The 24,093-nt window shown below is 38.4% G+C and overlaps 4 protein-coding genes across 8 annotated transcripts; 3 read left to right on the top strand and 1 right to left on the bottom strand.

Moving 5' to 3' along the window:
* Positions 1–36: 36 nt before the first annotated feature.
* On the top strand, positions 37–4,940 carry LOC126605297 (protein DCL, chloroplastic-like). 2 transcript variants are annotated; one of them, XM_050272665.1, is made up of 3 exons: positions 37–654; positions 1,644–1,854; positions 4,925–4,940. In XM_050272665.1, exons 1-2 carry the CDS (start codon positions 187–189, stop codon positions 1,818–1,820), a joined length of 645 nt encoding a protein of 214 aa, XP_050128622.1. In that variant the 5' UTR covers positions 37–186; the 3' UTR covers positions 1,821–1,854; positions 4,925–4,940. The 2 variants fall into 2 exon arrangements, with proteins under 2 accessions (XP_050128622.1, XP_050128621.1); XM_050272664.1 differs by lacking the exon at positions 4,925–4,940 and having other exon boundaries at positions 38–654; positions 1,644–2,038.
* Positions 2,893–4,841, top strand: LOC126605295 (UPF0481 protein At3g47200-like). Of its 2 annotated transcripts, XM_050272663.1 has the most exons (2): positions 2,893–3,037; positions 3,307–4,841. In XM_050272663.1, the coding sequence occupies exon 2, from the start codon at positions 3,339–3,341 to the stop codon at positions 4,623–4,625; it is 1,287 nt and encodes a 428-aa protein (XP_050128620.1). In that variant the 5' UTR covers positions 2,893–3,037; positions 3,307–3,338; the 3' UTR covers positions 4,626–4,841. The 2 variants fall into 2 exon arrangements, with proteins under 2 accessions (XP_050128620.1, XP_050128619.1); XM_050272662.1 differs by lacking the exon at positions 2,893–3,037 and having other exon boundaries at positions 3,094–4,841.
* Positions 4,941–11,173: 6,233 nt separating the features above from the next.
* Positions 11,174–14,579, top strand: LOC126603010 (bZIP transcription factor 46-like). Of its 2 annotated transcripts, none has more exons than XR_007616177.1 (4): positions 11,174–11,340; positions 11,827–12,925; positions 13,507–13,616; positions 13,833–13,859. XR_007616177.1 is itself a non-coding variant. In XM_050269786.1 (4 exons), the coding sequence occupies exons 2-4, from the start codon at positions 11,840–11,842 to the stop codon at positions 14,314–14,316; spliced, it is 1,260 nt and encodes a 419-aa protein (XP_050125743.1). In that variant the 5' UTR covers positions 11,175–11,340; positions 11,827–11,839; the 3' UTR covers positions 14,317–14,579. The 2 variants fall into 2 exon arrangements, 1 of the variants encoding a protein (XP_050125743.1); XM_050269786.1 differs by lacking the exon at positions 13,507–13,616 and adding an exon at positions 14,245–14,579 and having other exon boundaries at positions 11,175–11,340; positions 13,833–13,934.
* LOC126603008 (THO complex subunit 5B-like) lies at positions 14,520–18,415 on the bottom strand. 2 transcript variants are annotated; one of them, XM_050269784.1, is made up of 7 exons: positions 18,100–18,415; positions 17,368–17,995; positions 16,862–17,196; positions 16,480–16,739; positions 15,542–16,136; positions 15,322–15,453; positions 14,520–15,130 (listed from the first exon to the last, which is right to left on the bottom strand). In XM_050269784.1, the coding sequence occupies exons 1-7, from the start codon at positions 18,322–18,324 to the stop codon at positions 14,858–14,860; spliced, it is 2,448 nt and encodes an 815-aa protein (XP_050125741.1). In that variant the 5' UTR covers positions 18,325–18,415; the 3' UTR covers positions 14,520–14,857. The 2 variants fall into 2 exon arrangements, with proteins under 2 accessions (XP_050125741.1, XP_050125742.1); XM_050269785.1 differs by lacking the exons at positions 14,520–15,130; positions 15,322–15,453 and having other exon boundaries at positions 15,803–15,987; positions 18,100–18,411.
* Positions 18,416–24,093: the final 5,678 nt, after the last annotated feature.

Raw genomic sequence — 24,093 nt, 5'->3', positions numbered from 1 at the left:
AGGTGGAGAGTGGAGAACCTCGCAGGCATTTCCTTGTTTATCTGCTAAGCTCTACAGACGCTGACTGTAACTGATGATGGGTCTGCAAGCCTTCAACTTTGAAGAACAACTATGAGAAAAAGTGATTACCAGAAAAGCACCTTTTAGTCACAGCGACTAGCAACTAGTACCTCAGGGCGCGCAGCCATGGCATCTCTCTCCAGATCACCGCCGCTCCTCCACCACCACATAAACTCCCTCATCCTCCACCCCTGCCCCCTAACTCTATCCTTCCCTTTCCTCAAAGCGAAGTCGCCCCACCCCCGCCTCTGCGCCCTGAAGACCGGAGCCGACGGGGGAAGCAGAATTGGGAGGCCCGAGACGCCGGGGCCCGACCCGGAACTGCTCCGGAAGCCGGTGGTGTCGTCTGGGAAGGACATGGATGGGAATTCGGGGGAAGATGAGGGAGAAGACGGGAAGTGGGTCGATTGGGAGGATAAGATTTTGGAGGACACGGTTCCGCTGGTAGGGTTTGTGAGGATGATTCTTCATTCGGGGAAGTATGAGAGTGGAGATAGATTGAGTCCTGAACATCAGAAGACTGTTCTCCAAAGGCTGCTTCCGTTTCATCCTGATGCTAAGAAGAAGATCGGTTCTGGGATCGATTATATCACGGTAAATTCTGTTTCTTTGTTCAATTGTCGCAGATTAAGCTGCTTTTGAATTAAGCTGGTTTGCAATTCTGGGGTTTAGTGTTTTGGTGCCAAATTTGGTTATTGGATGTTGGTCTTGAATCTTGATTGCCCATTTTAGTGTTTTAGTGTTTTGGAGCTTTTGAATTAAGCTGCTTTACAATTCTGTGGATCGATTACCCGATTGCCCTTTTTTTTGTACGATCTCTATAACTTTCGTTTACTATAGAAGTGCTTTTTTGAGTGAGAGGATTTTGGCAACTGAGCATCTAGAGAAACATGATAGTATCTGTTTGGATATGCCTGTTGCTGGATAGCTTCTGCTAGCTGATTGTCATTTCTGTTTTGGCATTGATCAGACTTGATTGCTTTCGGGTTTTGACTACTTTTTAAATTTAATTTTGATTCAAGTCTGACTCATAAAGCATCATCAATCTTTTATCCTCCAAACTGAGCTAGGAGAACTTGGGGATGGCAGCCACAACTGTGATCTTCTTCCTTCGTCATATTTTAGTATCGCTTCCCCTCCAAACACCCGCACTCCAATGTGGGAGTGTTTTACACTCCTTTGTGGAAGGGGGTTGGAGCTCAATCTTTCTAGTTCCCCTTAGATATCTAGTTATCTGTATTGTTTCTGATATGGCTTTTACCGGTGAACGATAAGTAACAATTCTTACTTGTTAATATACGGTGTTTAGAAGGAATATAATGAACTGACCAAAGAAATGCTAATCCACCCCTAGTATCCCGAAAGGATCGCAGTGCATGTAGAAGCGTACATGCTTCCAAAATGATGGAACTTGGCTTCAGATAGTTGCTTTTGCAATTTAAAACCAAATACTAAAAACTTTTTCTGCATCCAACACTTTATCAAAGATGAGTGATTTGGGGTTTTTTCTCAAGCATGCTATATTTGTATTAAAAGTAAATATGCTTGTTAAATGATGCGTTTTTCTCGTTTTGGGTTGGCAGGTTGGTTATCACCCGGATTTTGAAAGCTCAAGATGTTTGTTCATTGTTCAAAAGGACGGAACACTAGTCGACTTTTCATATTGGAAATGCATAAAGGGGCTGATAAGGAAGAATTATCCTTTATACGCAGACAGCTTCATTCTCAGACATTTCCGAAAGCGCAGACGCGGTTTATGAAGCTAGATTTGTCGAATCGTCTGACTTTGTATAACTGTATGTCAAAGAAAATTTTTTGTTCGTTCCGCATTGCTTGTTATATGTCAATTTTAAATTGTTACATAGTAAGATGTTGGAAAGTAGTAGTAATAGATATGGTAGATTCTTTCAAGGTACATGATGCGACTTCAGTAAAAATGCGGGAGTAAATGCTGTGGTGAATAAAATTGTATTGGCTAGCTATTATTCTTTCGGCATTTTAGCCAAAATAGTCTCTGATATTGATAACTCCTCACTATAATCCGGAAATTTGAAATTGATAAAATGGTTCCTGAGTTTTTTTACGGTCAATCGTTTTGGTCCTTATGTGAATCTTTGTTAAGTAAGGACAAAAATACTCTTCAATTCGATAAATGGTTGAGCTAAAATGAGTTTGACAAATTTTGAGAGTATTTTTGTTATTTTATTCTTATGTAACATATTTTTCATGAAAGTATCAAAATGATTGACGGTGTACAAACTCAAGTTCTATTGATTTTGGGTGTGATATCCACACACATTTTTTTACTTTTCATACACCTCTTGTTAATTTCTGTTCGTTGATCTTCTTCAACTCATCTGATATGACGGTTGAAAACCAAAAAGATGTGGGAAAAGTAAAAAGGAGTGTGTGGATATCACACCCCTTGATTTTAACCAAAATGAAAAGTTATGTCAATCTTAGAACCATGAATCCTTCAAGTACAGAACATTCTCGCGCCTGTGGGGCGAGTGGCTTCCAGCCATTGATGCTTGATGCTGAGGGGGCAAACACTTGTACCAACGGTTGGTTGGGAGTCCATTCACTCCACATACAATATTGGGTTCCATCCCTTGATGCAGTGGGTCTTTTGGGATTCCAAACGTGTTCAACTGGTAAAATTTCCTCCACTTGTATTTGACATATGGATTACTACTTTAATATCCGACACTTGAGAGACATAAAAGACATTAAAAGTTTGAAGGAAACCAAGCAAATGAAGAAACGAATCACCAAATAGGTTTTTGCAAGAATCACGTCTTGGCTATTTCCAAGTCAAGAATCACATGCCCCTTTACTTGCCCAATTCCAAGTCTTTTTATATACTAATATATAAAAATCTCATTTTGTATAAAATACTGAGATATTTTCAGAACATATATCCGAGCAAGAACCTGCAGGCCGAGGAGAATTAATTACATCAAAACCGATCATCTTTGTAAGTTTCTTCTACAAAAACTTATATAATTATGTCTCAAACATGTTCTTGTCTCTTATTCTGTCAATTACCAGTTAAATAGTAGGTCTGTTGTGTGTGTGTGTGTGTGTGTGCGTGTGTGTATCGGTGAATCAGAAATATGTTAAGCTATAGCACTCAAGAACTTGAAAAGTCACTGTAAATTTGAGGGAAGAAGTCTTACATGAAGCATATTAGAGTTGCAGGCAGTAGTAGCAGTTATATTTCTGTTTTCTCCTTGTTTAAAGCAGATTTTCAATTAATCGACGCGAACGCGCATGAAATGGAAGCAAATAATGTGAGAAATAAAAATTTAGCGTCCTCGATTCAAGGAAAACTTCAGCAGCAGTCCCCGTTACGCAGTCATCATTCCATATTTAGAGTCCCTAATGTGCTGCGTAATGATAACGAAAGAGTTTATGTTCCACGTTTGATCTCAATTGGACCATTGCACCATGGATCGAAATTGCAAACCATGGAAGGAATTAAATTGTGGTATTTGCATTGCCTGCTTCAGCGAGATCAGACTCGAAAAACTGGTTTAGAGCACTTTGTCGAAGCTATTAGAGATATAGAACAAGATTGTCGGGATAGCTATGAAGAACAAATTGATATGAGCAGTGATGATTTTGTAGAAATGCTGGTGGTTGATGGATGCTTCATTATCGAACTCTTCAGGAAGTCTTCAGGAGAGGTGCCAACAAAGGAGGAAGATCCTGTGTTCCACAAGTCATGGATACACACGCCACTTATAAATGACTTGCTTCTTCTTGAAAACCAGCTTCCTTGGAGAGTTCTTGACCGTTTATTTGATCTCACGCTGGAAACCAGTGCAGGTAACAATAACCATATTTCACTTCCTGAGATTACTCTACGATATTTTGAGGTGTATAGCTTGGGGATGCTTTCACGGACCTATCGAGCATCGGGAAGCAAACATTTACTCGACTTCATAAGAAACTCTTTGATCGGATGGTATCAATCAGATGATGCACATATGCCCTTAAGTCTGTTCAAGATTCCCTCTGCGACGGAGCTTGCAGGATCAGGAATCATTCTTACTACGGGTCGAAAATATGATGGCATGCTCAACAAAACCTTCGAAGACGGAGTGTTGCGAATTCCACCAATAAGGGTTTGTAAGAACGGAGAATCGCTGTTTAGAAATCTCGTCGCTTATGAACAGTGTGAAACAACAACCGGTGTGAGTAAATATGCCTCTTATGCTGTGTTGTTGGATCACCTCATTAAGTCCAAGGAAGATGTAGAGCTTCTTGTCAAGAGGGGAGTTATAGAAAATTTTGGCGATGACATGGCCTGGCTCTTGAATAATCTTTCCAATGGTATCATCGTTTACAATTTTACTTACCGAAGAATCTACGAGAATCTGAATACATTTTGTGGGACACGCTGGGACAGGTGGCATGCTTACGTGCGTGCTGCGTTTCGAATTTATTTCAGAAATCCCTTTGAATTGATGAATTTTACTAATGCTGTCTTCATTGTTACACTTTTGACATTGATACAAACAACGTATTCCGTTGCGTCATACTACAAGCCGCAGCAGTAGACCGGCTTCCAGTTTGCAATTGCTTTTTCCCCATTAATGTCATGCTCATGCAGTGTTGATTACAAGTCTCTGTTTGTATTTATTTCAATGTTATCTCCTGTTAAGTTCGCTTGGTTTGTATGTGTTTTCATGTATTCCAATCAAATGAGGATTCACACTGAAGACGCACTCCCATTCAGTTATGAAATAATTCGAAATTATCTTTCTTAAGCATAAGTTAGATTCGTTCTCAGACATTTTCGAAAGCGCGGACGCAGTTTATGAAGCTAGATTTGTCGAATCATCCAACTTTGTATAACTTGTATGTCAAGGAAATATTGCTTGTTATATGTCAATTTTAAATTATTAAGAGCAAGATGTTGGAAAGTATTAGTAGATATGGTAAATTCTTGCTATTATTCACTCCAGTAATTTGAATTTACAAAATTATTCATAAAATCATCCAGTCCCAACTCTTTTTAGTCTCTTGTTTCTGTGCGAATTCCTACGGTGTGCGTAGGCTATGAAATAATCTTGGTTAAAATGGACCAAGAAATCTTAAAAAGCTTGTGGTTATGATTATGTTCTTCCGGTTAGTAACTTAAAGAGGAGTTGCCTAGGACAGTCGTTTATGCACGTGAGTGGCTTCTAGTCATTGATGTTGTGATGCAACAGAACTAACACTTGCATCAATGATGGAGAGTCACTCATGCACATGCCCGACCATCCTAACACATTTCGTAACTTCAAACTATGTTTCATAGTTTCCAGAGTGATTTGGAGTTGCAATGGGAGTGACTCACATGATGAAATAGGTTGAATCGAGCTGAAAAAATGGAGTCAGTTTTGGCCCTGGTTTTGTCACACAAATCATAGTTCCGTTGCACTTAGGTCCATTTTCCCCTCTCTTCACTCTCTTCCCACTTTGCTTTCACCACGTCCTTCCCAGTTCCCACGTCTCTCTCTCTCTCTCTCCCCATTCTCTTCCCCTCCTCTCTTTTCTGAATCGAATAGAACCGATCAGACCAAACTAATACTGAATTAAGTCAATTATATTATTCACTTTGATTCTCGATTTTAAAGGTGAAGTGAACCGGATTGTGCCCACCCGTACTCTGAAATGCTGTCGCTTTTTACACAGAAGACAATAAATGGGAGGCAGTATTAAAATTAATCTTGCTCGAAATTGGAAACATTGAGATTATTATTATTATTTTTTTTTCTTTTACAAGAAAAAGGAAAAGAAATGTGAATGAAAAGCATATATAACGGCATTTTAACGAGATTTTTTAGCAGAAGAAAACAGATTGGTCGTATCGCCGTCAATAACCAACAGCTGTCCCGTATCATTATCGTTATCGACTGCTCCAAATTCAGCGACAATGATATCAAGCATTATGCGATTAGTTAGAGAGCACCCAAAAGGCATTCAATCTTTAACCTACACTTTCAGTTTCGTGTCACTGCCGGGGTGATCCCCAACTGATATCTGCCAAGTGCCAAGCAAACGAGACGTCGCGTGGACGAGTGCTATAACAACAGCTATCACATCACCTCTCGGTTGTAGCTAAATGTGTCAACTTTGGCTATATCCGATTGGATTGCGTCTCTCTTGTTACGACATGAGAAAATACAAAAACAATTACAAGATTGATTTTCTCCGAGCAAATATGAATGTTTACAATCTACTTATTTGAACTTTATTGTTCTATCTTCAAGCAGTCGATTCATATCTTGCAATGTTACACACAACAATATATTTTCTTATTCATTATGTTTAATCATCCAACAATACGTTTTTTTATTTGATAACCTTAGATAACTAAACGATAATCCAATCAAAGCCTTATGGTCTAGGCAAATTGATATCTTTGGCTCAAAATTGAATCCGGTAACGTTTTTTGTATTAATTAACGTCAGAGTTTAAGTTATTGTTGACATGTATTAAGTTGTTTAAATGGCAAAGTTCTAGTGGAACACCACTCAACGCCAACGGTGCTATTGCACTACCGTATAATTTTTCCTCTTAACATCCAAACATATTAGATATACTTAGAGGGTAAACCAGAAACCTCTTCATTGCGATCATTGATTCATTATACAATCGTAAGATAAGCATTACGTAGCATTCCCAAATGCAAATGTCATCTTCTCTCTATTCCTTTCGAGTTGTGGCGCATCAATCAAATTCTGAATCTTATCACACCAAAAAAACCAACTGCTGTTTTGTGTTCCCACAACTAAATTCGATGCCATTTTCGGCCAAGAAATAATTGAATGGGATGAGGTTTTCAACTTTGAAGAACTGTTGTGCTCTTACCAGTCACTATAGTAATAACCACAAGTGCTGCGCAGGCATCCGATTGAACAACACGTATGCATTGTGCAGTTATGCACTCACATCTGCGAAAGCATTACCAATACTTCTCTAGAATGTTTCGTTTTCTGGTGTTTTTTATCCTCCAGAATTGGTGGTTTTTTGTAGGGAACGTGGCACCATACCATGAACAGAGATAACTAGCTATTAAAAACCATACCTTTTTTAAGCAAAGACTCCAACCACTCCTAAAAAGTAGCTAAATTTAAAGTACAACTACTACTACCAATTAGAGGATGTTAATTCAAATAAGTAGCACCTGGAGAATTCCTTTTGAGTCTTTTGACTGCGATAGACGCATATATGACAGATGAATGACAACTAGTCTGCTATGTAATTCATAGTCATACCGTTTGAAAACGCGTTTATAATTATTTGATAGATGAGTTTAATTTTCTATATTAACAGAAAAAGCTTAGAGTTTAATTTTCTATATTAACAGAAAAAGCTTATAAGTAAAATGAAGTAATGAATCAGTATGTCATCTGTAACACTTGTTTCGTTAACCTAAATGGTAGGCAGGGCTGTTACCATTGTTCTAGTTTTGTTTTTATAATAACATATATATTATCATTAGGAGTGATTTCTACATTATCATCATAAGTAATTTCTGCGTCGTGCCAGAAATCATTTATCTTAATCATAACTTGTTGAGTTGTGTTTCGAGAATTCACATGCACTAAGTTCATCATGTTTTAAAACTAATCTTTCGCAAAGGATAAAGACTAACCAAAAAGAGGAAAACTAGAAAACAAAGCATTGCAACAAAGTGTTCTGTTAAGGCAATATTTTAGGAGGAGGGGCACATGCTTGACAACTTTTGTCCATTGTCTTTGCTTCCAATCTTAGACTGCCAGCAGCAACATATGATGTTTATCGATTGAATTTTTGTGTGAATTTGCATAGTGCCAGCACCATGTGCCTCTCTTTTCCATCGTCAATTCATCTGCCTCCCTTTCTTGCCTTCCTTTCTTACCCTAAAAGAATCAAAGTGCATGCCTTGGATGTGGAGATAGCAAAGTACTAATTGTCCTTTACATAAATGGCCTTAGTCCTTAAGCAAAAACTTCACTTCCAACGTCCACGTCTTCACTTGAAAAGTCCACTATATATGACAAATACACTGAAGTATTTCCATTTTTATGGCTCTTTGGACATTTAGTTGAAAAGACCATTCCTCTTGATGGATTTCCTTTAGGCAGCTGTTCAGAACTGGATAAGATCGGAATTGAGTCGAAATCAATCTTATAAAGTCTCGCCTCTCTACATATGACTTGTAAGACATATTATGTCAAACTATTGTTCAATTTAATAAACCGGTTGCATACATTCAAAAGCTCACCGGGCACTCGAAATAGTAGTTTATTTTGAACCTTGGTAACCAACACTTTCTTAGGTAAAAAAAACTGATGTATGATAACATAAAATTAGAATCGAGTAAAAACAATTCTTATAGAGTCTCATCCCTTCTGGACTAGAAATGTAAGACAAAATTTGTTAAACTTATTCGATGTAGCCAGCTTAATTTCTGCATTTAGAAATTCATCACAACGGCCAGAACATTAAGTTTACCAACCAAAACTATCTAATATTAAAAAAAAAAAGTGAGTGAGGTGGTATGATTACACAATCAAGGTCTAAAGAACCCACACCGTCCATTGATTATTTTATAGGGTGAGACAATGGGACTAGATTGTCAAAATCAAGAGCTTCCATGACCTTCTAACTTTCTTCATTTGCTCAAATTATAATGGATAAAGATTCGGCTAGCCAATTACAGCCATACAACTTTCTATAATTGCGTGTGCTACAATGTAACGATCAATTAAACTATATGAAAATTTATTTTTCTAATCACATTACAAAATATAATTACATGACATACTTTAGCTGACTTTCAGTATCAATCATCATATTAACATGACTCACTAATTACGAGACTCTTGTACTTAATTCACGATTCTGTAAAATTTAAGTTTTGATTAAAGTATGGTTAATGACGTAAAATAAAATCTAAGAATCTTCATTGATACAAATAAAACTGGATGCTCCGAGATCAAAATACTTGTTGTAGTATACTAATACAAACTAAATTACTTGAGAATGTTGACTTGGCGTACAAATAATAGCACAATACTCTAGCCAACTACTAAACTACATCTAGATCTACTTTTCTTACTTCAAAAATTCTTAATTTTCTTTCGATTAACTTCTTTTTTTGGCCTTTTAACAAATTAAAAAAATTATTAACATTGGAAGAATTAACAAAAATGTTAATGTGCGAAAAAAAAGAGTTTATAAAATTTATTCCCCTCATTTTTGTTTTAGTGCTCATTTGAAAGTGATTTTAAAATGACCGAAAACGCTTTTCGTAAAAATATTTTTGAAACCGATACTTGGTAAAATCCAAGTAGATTCCGAAAAAGTTCTTTAAGTACTTAATGCAGGAATTACATATCTTGTGTTTCTTAAAAAAAAAAAAAAAAAAACATTTAAAGTATTTTTGGAACTTAAAATTAATTTCATCAAAAATATTTTCATATATTTTAAAGATATTTTCAGACGAGTCCTTAGTTCCTCATTTTTCGTTCAATACTTGGTTATTTACGTTCATTTATTCTGATTTGATCTACTTATTTCTGTTTTACCAAAAAATAATAGTGCACAACTAGCTTGACTGACGGCGTTTCCCCCACAGTACAAGGCCCGCCGCGAGCCGTTCGCATCCCGCTCCTCCATTTGGTCGAAGCCCATGGTCCATTAACGAAAATTACGAACAATAACAAGGGTATTATCGTACAACCAGTTAAACTTAAATTGCAGGTTTTATCTGATAGAAAATATCTGAAATCTTGGACCGGCCTGCTTGGATTGGGTCGCTGGTGATGGATCATATCGCAGCGGCTGCGAAGACCCGTTTGATTTGTCTTACTAGTTGAGTGTTTGTTGGTTCTTTTTTGGGGTGTTTCACTTAGGGTGTAATTTGGATTGAGTTATTTTGAAAGAAAACTAATGAAAATTGTTTGAAAACTTTGAGTTTTAATGATAAGGACAAAATAAATGGTAAAATGAATAGTATCAGAATTGACTTTTTAATGTAAAAATGTGGTTTTTCGTTAAAGTGAACAGTACCGGGTGATTTTTATTAAAGTTCTCTATTTTGAATAGGTCCATGTCTATTTTGATTTCAAATTCAATCGGACGAGTTAGAATAAAGTAAAAACTTGCTCAAATTCAACCTAACTTTAATCCGTTTATTTATTGGATTGAGTTGGGTTGGTGATTTGGCCACTCATGTTAACCAAAACTCAATCCGATTTTAGCCCGAATTGCTCATGCATGTTATTTGTCCACTTCATTTCGTATAAGCTATAAGTACAAGTTTGGATGCGCTATACTTAAATTTATTGTCTGAATTTCATTTGAACAATAAATGATAGTGATGTTTTACGTTTCTTTTGTATTATCCTATAATATAATTTCAATTTGCATGGCTGAAACTTTAGAAATACGTCCCACACTATTTGATTTTTCTACAATTTGTGATGTGTAAAATTGATTTCTAAATGGTTTTCACATTATATGGTTCAAAACTTGAGATTTACCGTATAAAATAATACGTAACAAGATTGAACTTATTAAAGTTGGACAAACTTAAACCCAACCCGAGTAAATCCGAACCCAATTCAAATCTAAATCTGAAAAAAAAACTCGCATAAATCTGAACTCAACACAAACTCAAATTAAAAATGTCTAATTCAGATTGGATTGACCATAACCCGCTCAACCCACTCGAATTGCACCCCTAATTTTACCCCCAGTTCATAAAAAGAAATATCTAGAATTTTGTCCTCAAGGCCGACCGTTGTCGGCTCACAGCCTTCACATGCACCAAACAAAAAAAAATAAAAAAACATTTTTTATGGACGAAATTGCCCCGGACCTAACGTTAGTGGACCAAACGCTTTTTCTGTGAGGGTATTACAATCCACCAGTTCTTATTCTTATCCCGTCGCCACCACCATTAAAATTCAAACCACCAAATCCGACCCTCCATTCAAGAAAACGTGGACGGCCCAGATATCCCCACATCGCGCAATCTCATTGGCCAGCAGTCGCATCAAATCCTCCCCACTCTCATCCGATTGGTCCACGCAGCCCATTACTTTAATAATTTAAGAAATTAAATAATGATAATCCCGCACCTTCCGCAGTGCCGGGTGTCTTAAAAGGCAAAGGCGAAAGGGCAAAGGGGCAGCAGACACTTGGCGCTTCCACCAGATCCCTAACAAGCAGGAGGAGCCGCAGCCACCAGGAGCCACCAACATTTTCCCAAAAATTCCCAAAGTAGTAACAAAGGTAAATTATTAAAAAAAAAAAAAAAAAAAAAAAAAAAACCCCCGATTCTCCCTCTCTCTCTCTCTCTCCCCCTCCTTTTTGTTGTTCATCTTAATTTATAATTTATAATTATTTTTAGTGTTTTTGGACAGTATGGTTCTTCAAAGTTTCAGTCCTTACTTCTTAGTTCTTGCTGATATGTGTTTAAGTGTTGTGCTTTTTGATCTGGGTATTTTTTATTTTTCACAAAACTTTGATTTTGTGACTTTTTTTTAGGTGGGGTTTTCAGGATTTTTGTAATTTAATTAAAAAAATCTGAGCTTTGGAGTGTGAATTGATGAGGGGTAGCTGAGATTTTGGTCTGTGTTTTTCAAACTCTGGTTTTTTATGGGTGAAAGTTGACAATGTTGAGTTCCGTGAGCTGAAGGGAAGCTCTGAGTCATAGGGAAAGACAAGTAAAAATCTGAATTTTTTTTTTTTTTTTTGGCTCTCTGTTTGTTGGATCAGGTTTCACAGAAAAATGGGGACCAACATGAACTTCAAGGGATTTGGGAACGAGCCGCCGTTAGCGAGGCAGTCGTCGATCTATTCGCTGACGTTTGAGGAGTTGCAGAACACCATTGGAGGCCCAGGGAAGGATTTTGGGTCTATGAACATGGATGAGCTTCTGAAGAGCATATGGACTGCTGAAGAGACTCAGATTATGGCGCCGGCTGGCGGAGCCGCTGGTGGCCAAGAGGGGCTTGGCCACGGCGGTGGTGGGTCACTGCAGAGGCAGGGCTCTCTGACCCTGCCCCGGACCCTAAGCCAGAAAACTGTGGATGAAGTGTGGAAGAACCTTTCAAAAGAAGGAACGGGTGCCGGCGGGTCTAATATGCCTCAGAGGCAGCAGACTTTGGGGGAGATGACTTTGGAGGAGTTTTTGGTAAGAGCTGGGGTTGTGAGAGAAGATGCACAAATGGCTCCAAAGCCTAATGGTGCTAGTTTTTATGGTGATTTGTCTCGTTTTGGTAATTCTGGTAGTTTGGGATTCGAGTTTCAGCAACTGAATCGCGGGATTGGCGTGATGGGGAATCGAGTTCCCGAGAACAATAATAATCTGGTTCCGAATCAGGGTTCAAATTTGCCATTGAATGCTAATGGGGTTAGATCAAATCAGCATCAGCAACAGCAACAGATGCCACAGCAGCAGCAGCAGCACCAAATATTTCCCAAGCAGCAGCCTGTGACTTTCAACACTTCTCAGTTGCCTATTGGGCCAAATACTCAGTTGGGTAGTCCTGGAATGAGGGGTGGGATGATGGGAATCGGTGATCAGGGTATGAATGGCACTTTGGCTCCGAGTTCAGGGATGGGAATGGTTGGATTAGGAGCTGCAGGAGCTATTCGTGTGGCGACGCCTTCACCTGCGAACCAGTTGTCATCTGATGGGGTTGGGAAGAGTAATGGTACTGATACGTCATCCGTGTCACCCGTGCCTTATGTGTTTAATGGCGGTTTTAGGGGTAGGAAAGGCGGCGGGCCTGTGGAGAAGGTTGTTGAGAGAAGGCAGAGGAGAATGATTAAGAACAGAGAATCAGCTGCCAGGTCCAGAGCTCGCAAGCAGGTGAATATCTCTTCCATTCTTTGCTGCTTTGTCATGCATACATATATTGTAGTTTCAGTTTATGGTAAATTTGAGATATTAATTACGAGAATACAGAAGTTCAAGCTCTGAAATGTAAAATGTAAATAAACAAACATTGAATGGAAGTATGAAATTTTATTAGCTCACTAATTGTGTTTGAAAATGGTATGTTTGTAAGAGTTAGTATTTGAACTAAAGAGATTGTGGATGCCATCTTAAAAGTTTAAGCTTATAGATCTGCGTTAAGCCACTATCTTTGATACGATTTGGAGATCCTGAACTTAAATCGAAAGTCATGGCTGATTCTTAACACTAACAGTTATACATTTCTCGTCTCTTTGGCTAAGATCAGGTTTTAGTTTAACATCTTAATAGGTTTAATGCTTGTGGATGCAGATGCAATTAAGTTTTGTGTGTTTAGTATTTAAAAGTAGTTCTGGAGAGTGACATCAAAATTAAACTAGTTTCATCTTGTTGTCGAATTATATCAATTTTGCTAGACATTTACCTTTCTGCATTTATCATCTAATGATTTTTTGTATCCCGAAACTTCATGAAAGATTCATGCGGGAGAATGGTAAATGTTGATAGCGATTCGACGTGTCAAAGAGATGAAAGATTTTGAGAAGTTACAGTCATGACAAGTTTTAAGGATCCAGTTTATTACAAGGTAATGGAAACGCTTGTTTTAAGGAAAAGTAACGTTAAGTAGTCGTGTGTATGGCGTCGAATCGTTAAAACATTGAATTAGTAAGGATTAGCCGAGGTTAGTTCTGCTTTAAGATTGAACCGCATGGGAAGAAAAGAAGAAGACTATATAATTGCATTTTATGGCATCTCATCATTTTTCCGTGTTTCTAATATATTGCCTTTGTGCTTCTGCCAGGCTTACACAATGGAATTGGAAGCAGAAGTTGCAAAACTGAAGGAGGAGAACCAAGAGCTGCAGAAAAAACAGGCTCAAATGGCGGAAGTGCAGAAGAATCAGGTACTTCGATTGTTCTTACTTCTTTTTCGAATCAGTACATGAACAATTTTATTTTATTTTTTGTCAAAATTAAGACTATATCAGTTGCTGCACCGTTCCTAATCTGAATAAATTTAAGACATTTCTGCAATCTGGTGTAACCAGTTGCCCTAATATTATTACTTGGGGTTGAAGAATGTTTATATACAGGCCATCACACCGAAAAAGGCTCAAAACTGCATTAAAATTGCTGCTTAACAATCTTTTACGACTCTGGATACATTGACGTTTTATAGTTTGATGAATCGTTTGGAATGTGATCACTTTGCAGGACATGGAGATTTTAAACCTTCAACGCGGGAAGAAGCGATGCTTGAGAAGAACGATGACGGGTCCGTGGTGAAGGGCCGGGAGGGAAGAGGAATGTGATTAGAAGGGGTGCTGTAAATATTCCAAGGGGACATTCGTCTTGTGGTGTAGATTTTTTGAGAGTTTAGCGTGTGCTGTAGATTTGAGCATCATAACATTTGTGGGATCCTTGGTTTCTGTTACCTTTTTCCTATGTTAATATTTCAAATATTTATGTACACGAAAGAAGTGAGACAATTAAAACAATAAGGAAACCGTTAATGAACGAATCCTCAATCGATAAATCTCATTCGTACAGTGATCATGAGCGTTTTACAAGTTTAAACAAATATGCTGTGGCCCTTGAGATCAACACAAATCCTACTCCCAACTACCGCGTGTTTCTTCTACTGCAAACCGAACGTAAGACTCATCAAACGAGAAGTTACCAGCTGACCTCGATACCACCAGAATGTTGCTCGCTCTATTTCCGTTAAGATACTGTGCCAATGGTCACAAAGGTCATTGATGCTCCCTTCACAAACTCCAGACTCAAAATGGTTTAAGTGACGCATTCAGATTCCAAAACTACAGGTCTAGTAAGGATAGCCTGAAGTGCATTCCATGTCCTTCCAGGATATCATCTTCCTGCGATCCCTTCCTCTAAATGATCTGGCAACAATCTGACCGCTGATGGGCTTGCACAAACCAACATCAACAACAGAAGTGCTCCGTCTCTTTTCAGAAGATGGGGATGCTTCGTCCATGTAATAGTCGAATAACATTGACAGACAACAAACCTGATGAGCTAAGATATTATTTTCTTCACTTTGAGTTTGAGGTAACATCTTCACCATGTGCAGATTGACCTAGAAGAACGAAAAGGAAATTGTGAATTCCAGTTCCGCAGAGGAATGAATAATGTAGTCACCACAAAAAAAAGGGTAAGGTGATCAGATAATAAATGCAGTCTAGACAGTTTGCTTGTGAAAGTGCAGAGCAAAAGCCACCCCCTACTGATTTAATCATGATAGTAATTCCTATATTATCAACTGCTTACCTCTGCTTCCATTGCACGAAGTTCATTGAAGCACTCAGAGTCATCGCTCTCTTTATGGTTTTCTCCAGATATAGTGCCAAGACTGAGTGCAAAATAGGGAGGCCTTAATGGATACTCCATGCTGATCTTAATCTGCCAGAATAGAATGATAAGCAATGTGAAAAGGTTTATATTTGAAGCAAAAGCATGACCAAGTACGACTCTATGAATTACTAGCTACCTTGGCTTCTAACTTCACATTCCCCTTATCCTTGTCAACTCTCCTGGTTAAAACAAGACAATATTCTCTGACCCCAAAATCCACCCATGACGTTCCAGCCACCCCAAGGCATTCAACAGACGCTAAATTTTCTTCCTCTAGCACATGTGCAGGTTCGTCCTGATCACTCTCTGTATCCAGAAGAAGATCTAAATCTTCATCAAGTTTCTTATAACTTAGCGATTTGGCCTTGCTGATTGGAGGTCTTTTTGGAACTAAGGACGGCCGTCTGGGGTGGTCAAGACTAGCTCCTTTATGGTGAGCAAGTTTACTATCATTGGCAATGGATGCAGCTGGAACTAAAGATGGAAGTTCCCCATCTTCTCTGATACTCTCCAGCTCTTCCTTTGAAGAACCAGATCGTCCAACCAAATCAACATCCATAGGCTCCTGACCCTGCTCCTTATCTAGGACAGACAAAGATGATGCCACATTAGGTGGAGGCCCAACAGGTGAAAAACCATGCAATTTGCACAAAGGGGTATGCAAAGCCCATGGAACACTTTCACAAGACACAGACGGCCATTTAAGCTTCATAAGTGATTCAATCTGTTCCCTGTAAGCCAATCAAAGAATGCCAAACTTCTCAACATAGGCATACCTAACCACACTCGCAAACAAAACACTAAGGGATTTGCAAAAGAAATAAAATTTCTCTAATAGGCATACAAGTGGTAGACAGATAGAGCGGAGCTAAGATCCAAAGAAAGGAGCAAGCACCAAAGAAAGAAGCATAACATATACTCATACTTTATATCAGGAAAAATACCAAAGCAGTTGCAACCAGGTAAAACAAAACACAATTGCTAGCATTAGGATTTGATCACATTTATCCTTATCCTATAGAGTTTCTAGAATGTTCTTGACGATTCAAGACTCTAAATATACTGGTGACTCACACAAGAGCCGTCTGAGCTTTTCTCCGAGAGCGAATTCTTCGCACAACTGTCTGTATTCGGTTCTGGTGGCGGTAAAGTGACAGACCAGATATAACAGCATCATTTTTAGCAGTATCACAACTTGGAGTTTCAGGGGCAGCAAGCAAAGGTGCCACCTCAGGCAAGAAATCAATTCCCGCCAAATGCTGGGCCCACTTATATGGACGGGAAGTTCTCTTTTCATCAAATGCAAGAGTATCACCCATAACGAGCTTGGCTGACTGTATCAACAAAAACAAAAAAAGTACCGAGGATTATGAATACTTAATATAATAGACATCAATAGAAGAGGCATAAAGATAACCAAAGACCACCAAAAAAAAACAAACAGAGGAGAAATAACCTGATGGGGAAGCTCAAGGCCAGTGTCATCTGGGAATAGGTTGCATAAGGTGCTATTTTCCGCTGCATCATTGGATCCTTCAATTCCAACACATACAACATTCAACTTCAACAAAAACTCAAACTTGAGGGTGATAAGTTTTGCCGACTTGGGATCAGAAACCTCATCATCATAAATATGAAGGATGATTTTCAGCGGATGAACTTGATACAGTCCTGACTGTTCAAGGTTTTGCTTGACCGGAGCCCTCTTTGGCCGCTTTCTCCTTCTCTGCCCATCATCTTCCTCATCCAGTGCATCATCATCCCTACTAGTCTCTACACTGGTAGAAACTCCTGTTCCATTACACAACATTAATGATAAGCGGGCCTAAACCAAATCCAAAACGAAAACCAAATCAGTCGAAAATCAATTAGTTTCAACCGGGCAACTGCAAACCACCATAAAGCATCAAAATTTATATCCGAATCTACGATTCTAGGCAGTAAGAGTCAAGCAGTACTTACCAGTCTCCTTATTTGCTTGCTTATGGGCAAAAGCTTGAGCGTCCTTCACACTCCCCACTATATCCAACTCAATCTGTTCATCAAATGCCTCCTTCTGTGCCATGAACTGCGAGTAAACTACATACAGAGGCGGTGGAAGCAACTCTGCAGCGTGATGCTGCTTGAGCTTCTTGGTATGCTGAAGCCCCAATTGGTTCTGCACCGGCAAAGAAGCCTTCTTTAGCGACTTTAAGTGCGAAGGAAGACTGGACAAGAACTTCTTCCGATTGGCAATCATCTCCAACAGACCCTTCTTATGAATCTCAAGCTTCTCATGATGCTTGCAGAGCTCCTTGCGCTGGTGGAGCTCAAAATTGAGCCTCTTGAGCATAATGTCATGCCCTGCATCATTCGACAGCGTCGGCTCCTTGATATCGGCCGGGGCGTCGCGAAAGAACTCTTCTTCCGGGACCAGCTCGATGTCCGGGTACTTAGACTTGAAGTCCTTGCAAGCTTTAATGGCCTTCACGTAGTGGCTCTTCTCGTACATCAGATTGTGGAGCTGCAGCGTCGTCAAGTCCACCGGCGCCTTCGCACTCTCCGTCTCCGCCTTCACGCGGTCCTCCTCGAGCAAGATCGAACGATTCGCCTGCAAATTCAATATTCAATCATACAAAACACGAAATTCAACAACCCTAAAACCCTAAAGCCCTAATTTTTGAAAAATGTGAAACCCTAGAAAGATTAGAGAACCTGGCGGAGGGTGACGAAGTTGAGGAACATCTGAGTTACGAGCTCGCGGAGCTCCGATTTAGGTTTGGCTTCTTTTTTGATGGTGAGCATCTTCGTCACTATGTCCTCCACTGAGGACTTGCTCTCCTGAAGCATTTCGTACGGGGATTTTCCCGGCTTCTTCGGCGGCGGCGGAGCGGCGTCTTCCTCCACCAGCATCCCCTCCTCTATCTCATCGTCTTCCATGTTTCCTCTCAAGTTGATTTTCCTGTGTGACTGTCTTCGTTATGGTTTATTGAAACGGGAAAGAAAAACCTAGTAAAAACAGGAATTGCTTTATAACTAATTTATGAGTTTATTGCAAATGCGCCTCTTTAACTTTACGGAATATTTTTATCTGGTCCTAAATTTCTCTAATATCCCAAGTTGCTCCTACAACAACTAACCCTTCTATCTATTTTTTAATATGAAAGTTTCCTCAGTAAACACAATCCCAAAAGTTCCAAGACCAAAAAGTAACGAACAGCGTCGTTGGACTACAATGAAACAATCTCAGAAGATTAGGAGGCAAGTATGTAATTAATTAACCCTTATTTTCTTAATTGCTTTGGCCTTTTTCCCTCCTGACGGAAACGGCGACGCTCGGGTATTTCGTGATAGAGATTATGAGTGCATAGGATTATAACAAGTGTCGGTCTCGTTTGGCAGTTTGGACTGTACTGACTATTTTAGTCAGATAATATAATTTGTTATCGGATAATACTGACTATTTAATTGGGCGTTTGCCGCAATACCGGATTAAAACTCATTTCATCAAAGATTATCATGTTCATTTACTTCCTCAAAAGGAGATTGAAAAACATTTATGGCACTGCGTTTCACAATTTAAAACTAGCAAGAGAGATGGAAAAAGAGTCAGCTTGATTTTGTTTTCAGCGACATGACTAATTAATACCGACGATTTGGAGTGTATACGTTATCCGGCATATGTTGTATAAAATAGGCCGGACATCATAAATAATCCAGTGCAAATTTAATACGGAATGGCACCAAACACCGGATAGTATTAAATAGTACTATCCGATGTGTTATCCAGCATGCCAAACACGCCCTGTGTTATTGGTAATGCATTAGTAAAGAGGTGTCTCACAAATGTATAAATATCAGTAGTTGTAATTTTTTTTTGTCAAAATATCAATAGTTGTAATTATTTTATACAAGTTGAATTGAAAGAGAATATTCAGTTCTAACAACTTTTCCCTATTTTCTTTCTCTCTCTAGTTTGCTTAGTTCTTAAGCTTTTACATGGTTGACATGGTATCTTCGCCGGAAGTGGCTCACACCTCCGGTTGACGATCCTTTGTGCTTCCTTTACTTTTCTCCGGTAGTGGTTGGTGTGCGGTATCATCTCCGATCATCCGTTTTCATCTTCTTCGTTTGCGTTTTGGTATCAGGTGATCGCACTGCATCGTCGGTGCTTTGTTGATCGGTTTTTCAGTCGGTTGATTTGTTGGATTCTTGGTCGTCGTTGTCCATCAGGTTCTGTTGATTCTTTCGATTCTTTTAGATCTGCGTGTTGAATTGCTGGATTTTTCCGATTTCCTGGTAATCTGTAACCCTAGGATTTTAGGGTTTCTTGTTTCGTATTCACAAGATTGTTGATTTCTACAATTCCTGGCTTGTTGTTGTTGGTGGTGGTGTATTCCATTGAGTTTGTGTGTTGTTCTTGCTTATTAAAATTGTCTTAAGGTTGTTGAAGTATTACATACAAATTGTTGCACACTATGGTGACTTCTGTTCAATTAGCTTTTACACAGTTTCCTATTTCGTCATTAACTCCGAGTGTTAGGAATACTGTCACGGTGAAACTTGATTACTCCAACTATGTAACATGGAATTTTCAAATGGATTTGTTATTGGAAGGAAATGGAATTGTTGGTTTTGTGAATGGTTATGTTCCATGTCTTGATAAGTTTGAGCACTCTGATTCTGAGAAGAAACAGTTGATAACAATCACCCTATCTCGGATGTGTACAAAGTATGGAAGATTCATGACAAGGCTTTAATGACTCTGATTTCTGCTACATTTGCTCCTTCTGCTTTGTCGTGCATTATTGGCTGTAAGAGTTCCAAAGAAATGTGGATGAATCTTAGATAACAGTTTTCTAGTGTTACTCGAACAAGTATTGTTCAACTCAAGATTGATCTACAGAATATTAAGAAAGACCCTGAATCTGTTGATCCATATCTTCAGAAGATTAAGGAGTCCAAAGATCAATTAGTTGTTGCTGGTGTAACTATTGCTGATGAGGATATTGTAATTGTTGCTTTGCGAGGCTTACCAAGTGAGTATTATACAATTAAAGCAGTCATATGTGGAAGGGAGAATCTTGTTTCACTCAAAGAATTGCGATCTCAATTAAAGGCAGAAGAAACTACTCTGGATGAAACTACTAAACAAATTCCTTTAATGTCTACCATGTTCACTCAAGCTTCTGGATCTAGTTTTGATCATGGTGGTTCCTCATGAACAAATTATGTTTCACCAATGCCTCAAGGCTTTATTGGTCCTCCTAATACTTCATTGTTGTTTATGCCATTATCATCTATGTCACTCCCAGGTTTTCAACAGGTGCCTCAAGGTTTTCACCAATTACCTATATTATATATGACTAATGTCCTCATGGCTTTTGCCACTCAACTTGGTTCTGGTTCATACAACAACTTTATGGGTAGCAATTACAAAGGCAAAGGAAAAGGGAAGAAGTTTTGTGGCAATAATTCTGGAGGCCAACATAATGGGTTTAATACTCAGTTTTATCCTCAATGAGGTCTTTCTCAGTCTCCGGTTTATGATGTATTCAATACTTCTCAGCATAATGGTACACAAGTCATTATCTCAACCTTATAATCCAAATTATATATGTTAAATTTGTGATCGCAAAGGCCATTCTGCATTGAACTATTTTCAACACGGGTGTCAAAATATGTCACAAAATTGGTCATGTTGCTGCTACGTGCTTTGACAGGAACAAGAATTCTTTAGGATTTCCAGGACATTCTTCTCCAGTTTTTTCTACACCTATGTCTGGTCTCATGCCTCATGGACAATATGGTCAAGCTCCTGTGTGGAATCAATTTGGATCTACGCAAGGCATGGTTCAGTGGTATTAAAATTCACAATTTCAACATTTTGCCATGTCTCAGATGCATCAATCTTATATGAATAAGTCATATACTCTTCTTACTATACAAGCACAAACTGTCTCAGTACTTCAGCAAGATTTATGGCTGCTTGATTCTGGGGCAACCAATCATATGACTTCAGACTTATCAAATTTACACATGACAACTGCTTATCCGTCAAATGATCAATGACCAGTGCTAGTGGTTAAGGTTTAGCTATCAAACACATTGGTTCCTCTTCTCTTTCCACTAAGTCACATGAGTTTAAGTTGAATTATGTGTTGCATGTTCCAAAATTGTCTCAACACTTGCTACCCATTAATCAGTTGTGCAAAGATAATAAGTGTCAGTGTGTAATTAATGATGTTTCTCTCTTTATACAGGAGAATGCTATTCCAAAGACTGAGTAAGAATGTTGTCTATCCTTTTCCCATACTTAATCAACCGAGGTCTATTTCCCATTATCTTCTCCAGTTGCATATGTAGGTCAAAAGGTTACTTCTGCATTGTGGCATTGCAAGTTAGGACATCCTGCACAGTCAATAGTTACTGCATCACTTAGTAAATCTCATATCTCTTTTCCTTGTAATTATCCTCCTTGTACATGTAAAGCTTGTTTGCAAGGCAAGTTTACAAAATTACATTTTCCTATAATTGCTTCAAAGTCTAGTACTTCTTTTGAAGTGATTCACACTAATGTTTGGGGTACCTCACCTAGTATGTCTATAGAAGGTTACATGTACTATGTCTTATTTATAGATGAATGTACAAGGTATACTTGGATTTTTCCATTAAATAATAAAGCTGCAGTGTTCGATGTTTTTGTCAACTTTCTTGCTTTTGTCTCAAATTCCTTTGCTGCTCATGTGAAAATACTGCAAAGTGATGGTGGTGGGGAATATATTAGTACTCGGTTTAAACAATTTCTCCTTACCAAAGGCATTGTTCATAAAAAATCATGTCTTTATACCCCATAACAAAACGGGTTGGCTGAGAGAAAAAATAGACATGTTGTAGAAACCGCTATCACCCTTTTACAACAAAGCCTCTTTACCTTCAAAGTTCTGGTTTCATGCATGTGCTACTACTATTTTTTTAATAAACAAGATGCATACACATGTCCTACATATGAAGTCTCCCTTTGAAATGTTACATCATTCCCCACCTTAGCTTTGCACACTTGAGAACATTTGGTTGTTTGTGTTATCTTTCTCTAAAACTCTACATAACCAATAAACTTGACCCGAAGACTACTGAATGTATCTTTCTGGGGTATGATGCACAATACAAGGTATATATACGTTTTTCTCTCAAAAATCATAAGCTGTTGGTGTATAGACATGTAGTTTTTTATGAATCCCGATTTCATACATTATTTGATGACTTGTCTTACATTTCCAGAAATATGTCTGGTCATTCTGTTTCTCTACATGTGCATCCTAATACATTCATTCATACCACTAGTGTTCCAAAAACTTTTCCTTTTCTTGGTTCACCACATTCCACTACTTTTACATCTCAAACTCAGCATGTTACTCAATCTACATCTTTTCCACACAATCATTCTAGTGATCTTGTTCCTTCATCCACAAGTGTTGGTTCTTCTTCAGAGATCTTACCTACTGTATATTTCGAAGTTCATCCAAATACTATAGTGTCTAAAGTTAATGATCTGCAACCAGTGTGTATTACTTCACAGAACACATCTAATGCAAACCAGGTCTAAGTCTGGAATTGTTAAAAAGAAGGTGTTCTCTGTTTAAATATATAAGGAGTCTGCACTCATGGAACCTCAATCTTTTTCTACTGCAGTCAAGTTTACTCAGTGGCTCATGAAAGAAGAAATGGATGCTCTAGTTCACTAACAAACTTGGAAGCTTGTTCCTTTACCACCTGACAAAAACCTTGTTGGTTGCAAATGGATTTACAAGATTAAGAAAATTCCGGATAGTTCAGTGGCTAGGTACAAAGCTCGGCTTATAGCCAAGAGGTACTCATAAGAGGCTAGTCTCGATTACTATGAAACTTTTAGTCATGTGGTTAAACCAACCACATTTAGATTGGTTATGGCCTTAGGTGTATCTCATAACTGGAAGCTTAAACAACTAGATGTCAAGAATGTTTTCTTGCATCATTTTCTTGAGGAAGAAATGTATATGTCTCAACCTCAAAGGTTTATGGATTCGAGTTGTTTAGATTATGTGTGCAAATTGGAGTGATCTTTGTATGGTCTTAAACAGGTTCCCAGAGCTTGGAATGAAAGGTTTTCAGGTTTTTTTACTGAAGTTAAGGTTCAAGTCCTCATATGCAGATCCTTATCTTTTTGTCTAGTGTGATGGTTCTTTAGTCATTGAACTGCTACTATATGTTGACGATATAATCCTAACTGGCAGTGATGATGTGAAGGTTCAAAGTATTATTTCTCAATTAACCAAAGAGTTTGAAATGAAAGACTTGAGTCTCTTGCATTTTTTTTTCTTGGTTTACAAATTGAGTATCAAGATCAAGGTCTCATTGTTCACCAAGCCAAGTATGTTAAAGAATTGCTCCAAAAGATGCACATGTTTGACTGTAAACCTTGTCTTACACCTTGTAATCCTAATCAAAAGCTTCTGAATCATGGTAGTGACCTTGTTTCTGATCCCAGCACTTACAAAAGTATTGTTGGGGCCTTACAGTATCTTACATTTACGAGACCAGAAATTTTTTTCTTAGTTAATCAAGTGTGTCAATTTATGCATTCACCCTTAGAAACTCATTTTGCTGCTGCAAAACGTATTGTGCGATATCTCCAAGGTACTATGCATTTGGGATTATGTTTTACATCAG

The sequence above is a fragment of the Malus sylvestris genome, chromosome 15 (assembly GCF_916048215.2).
Source record: "Malus sylvestris chromosome 15, drMalSylv7.2, whole genome shotgun sequence".
NCBI classification, from domain to species: Eukaryota; Viridiplantae; Streptophyta; class Magnoliopsida; order Rosales; family Rosaceae; genus Malus; species Malus sylvestris.
This window is presented reverse-complemented; position numbering and strand designations above follow the sequence as displayed.

Excerpts from the sequence above, each read along its gene's own strand:
- LOC126605297 (XM_050272665.1), top strand. The coding sequence starts at position 187 with ATGGCATCTCTCTCCAGATCACCGCCGCTCCTCCACCACCACATAAAC. Across the intron at positions 655-1,643 it reads CTGGGATCGATTATATCACG|GTTGGTTATCACCCGGATTT; the intron begins GTAAATTCTGTT and ends TTGGGTTGGCAG.
- LOC126605295 (XM_050272662.1), top strand. The coding sequence starts at position 3,240 with ATGAAGCATATTAGAGTTGCAGGCAGTAGTAGCAGTTATATTTCTGTT.
- LOC126603010 (XM_050269786.1), top strand. The coding sequence starts at position 11,840 with ATGGGGACCAACATGAACTTCAAGGGATTTGGGAACGAGCCGCCGTTA. Across the intron at positions 12,926-13,832 it reads GGTCCAGAGCTCGCAAGCAG|GCTTACACAATGGAATTGGA; the intron begins GTGAATATCTCT and ends TGCTTCTGCCAG. Across the intron at positions 13,935-14,244 it reads CGGAAGTGCAGAAGAATCAG|GACATGGAGATTTTAAACCT; the intron begins GTACTTCGATTG and ends ATCACTTTGCAG.
- LOC126603008 (XM_050269784.1), bottom strand. The coding sequence starts at position 18,324 with ATGGAAGACGATGAGATAGAGGAGGGGATGCTGGTGGAGGAAGACGCC. Across the intron at positions 16,740-16,861 it reads GCCTTGAGCTTCCCCATCAG|TCAGCCAAGCTCGTTATGGG; the intron begins GTTATTTCTCCT and ends TTGTTGATACAG. Across the intron at positions 15,454-15,541 it reads ATGTGAAGTTAGAAGCCAAG|ATTAAGATCAGCATGGAGTA; the intron begins GTAGCTAGTAAT and ends CTATTCTGGCAG.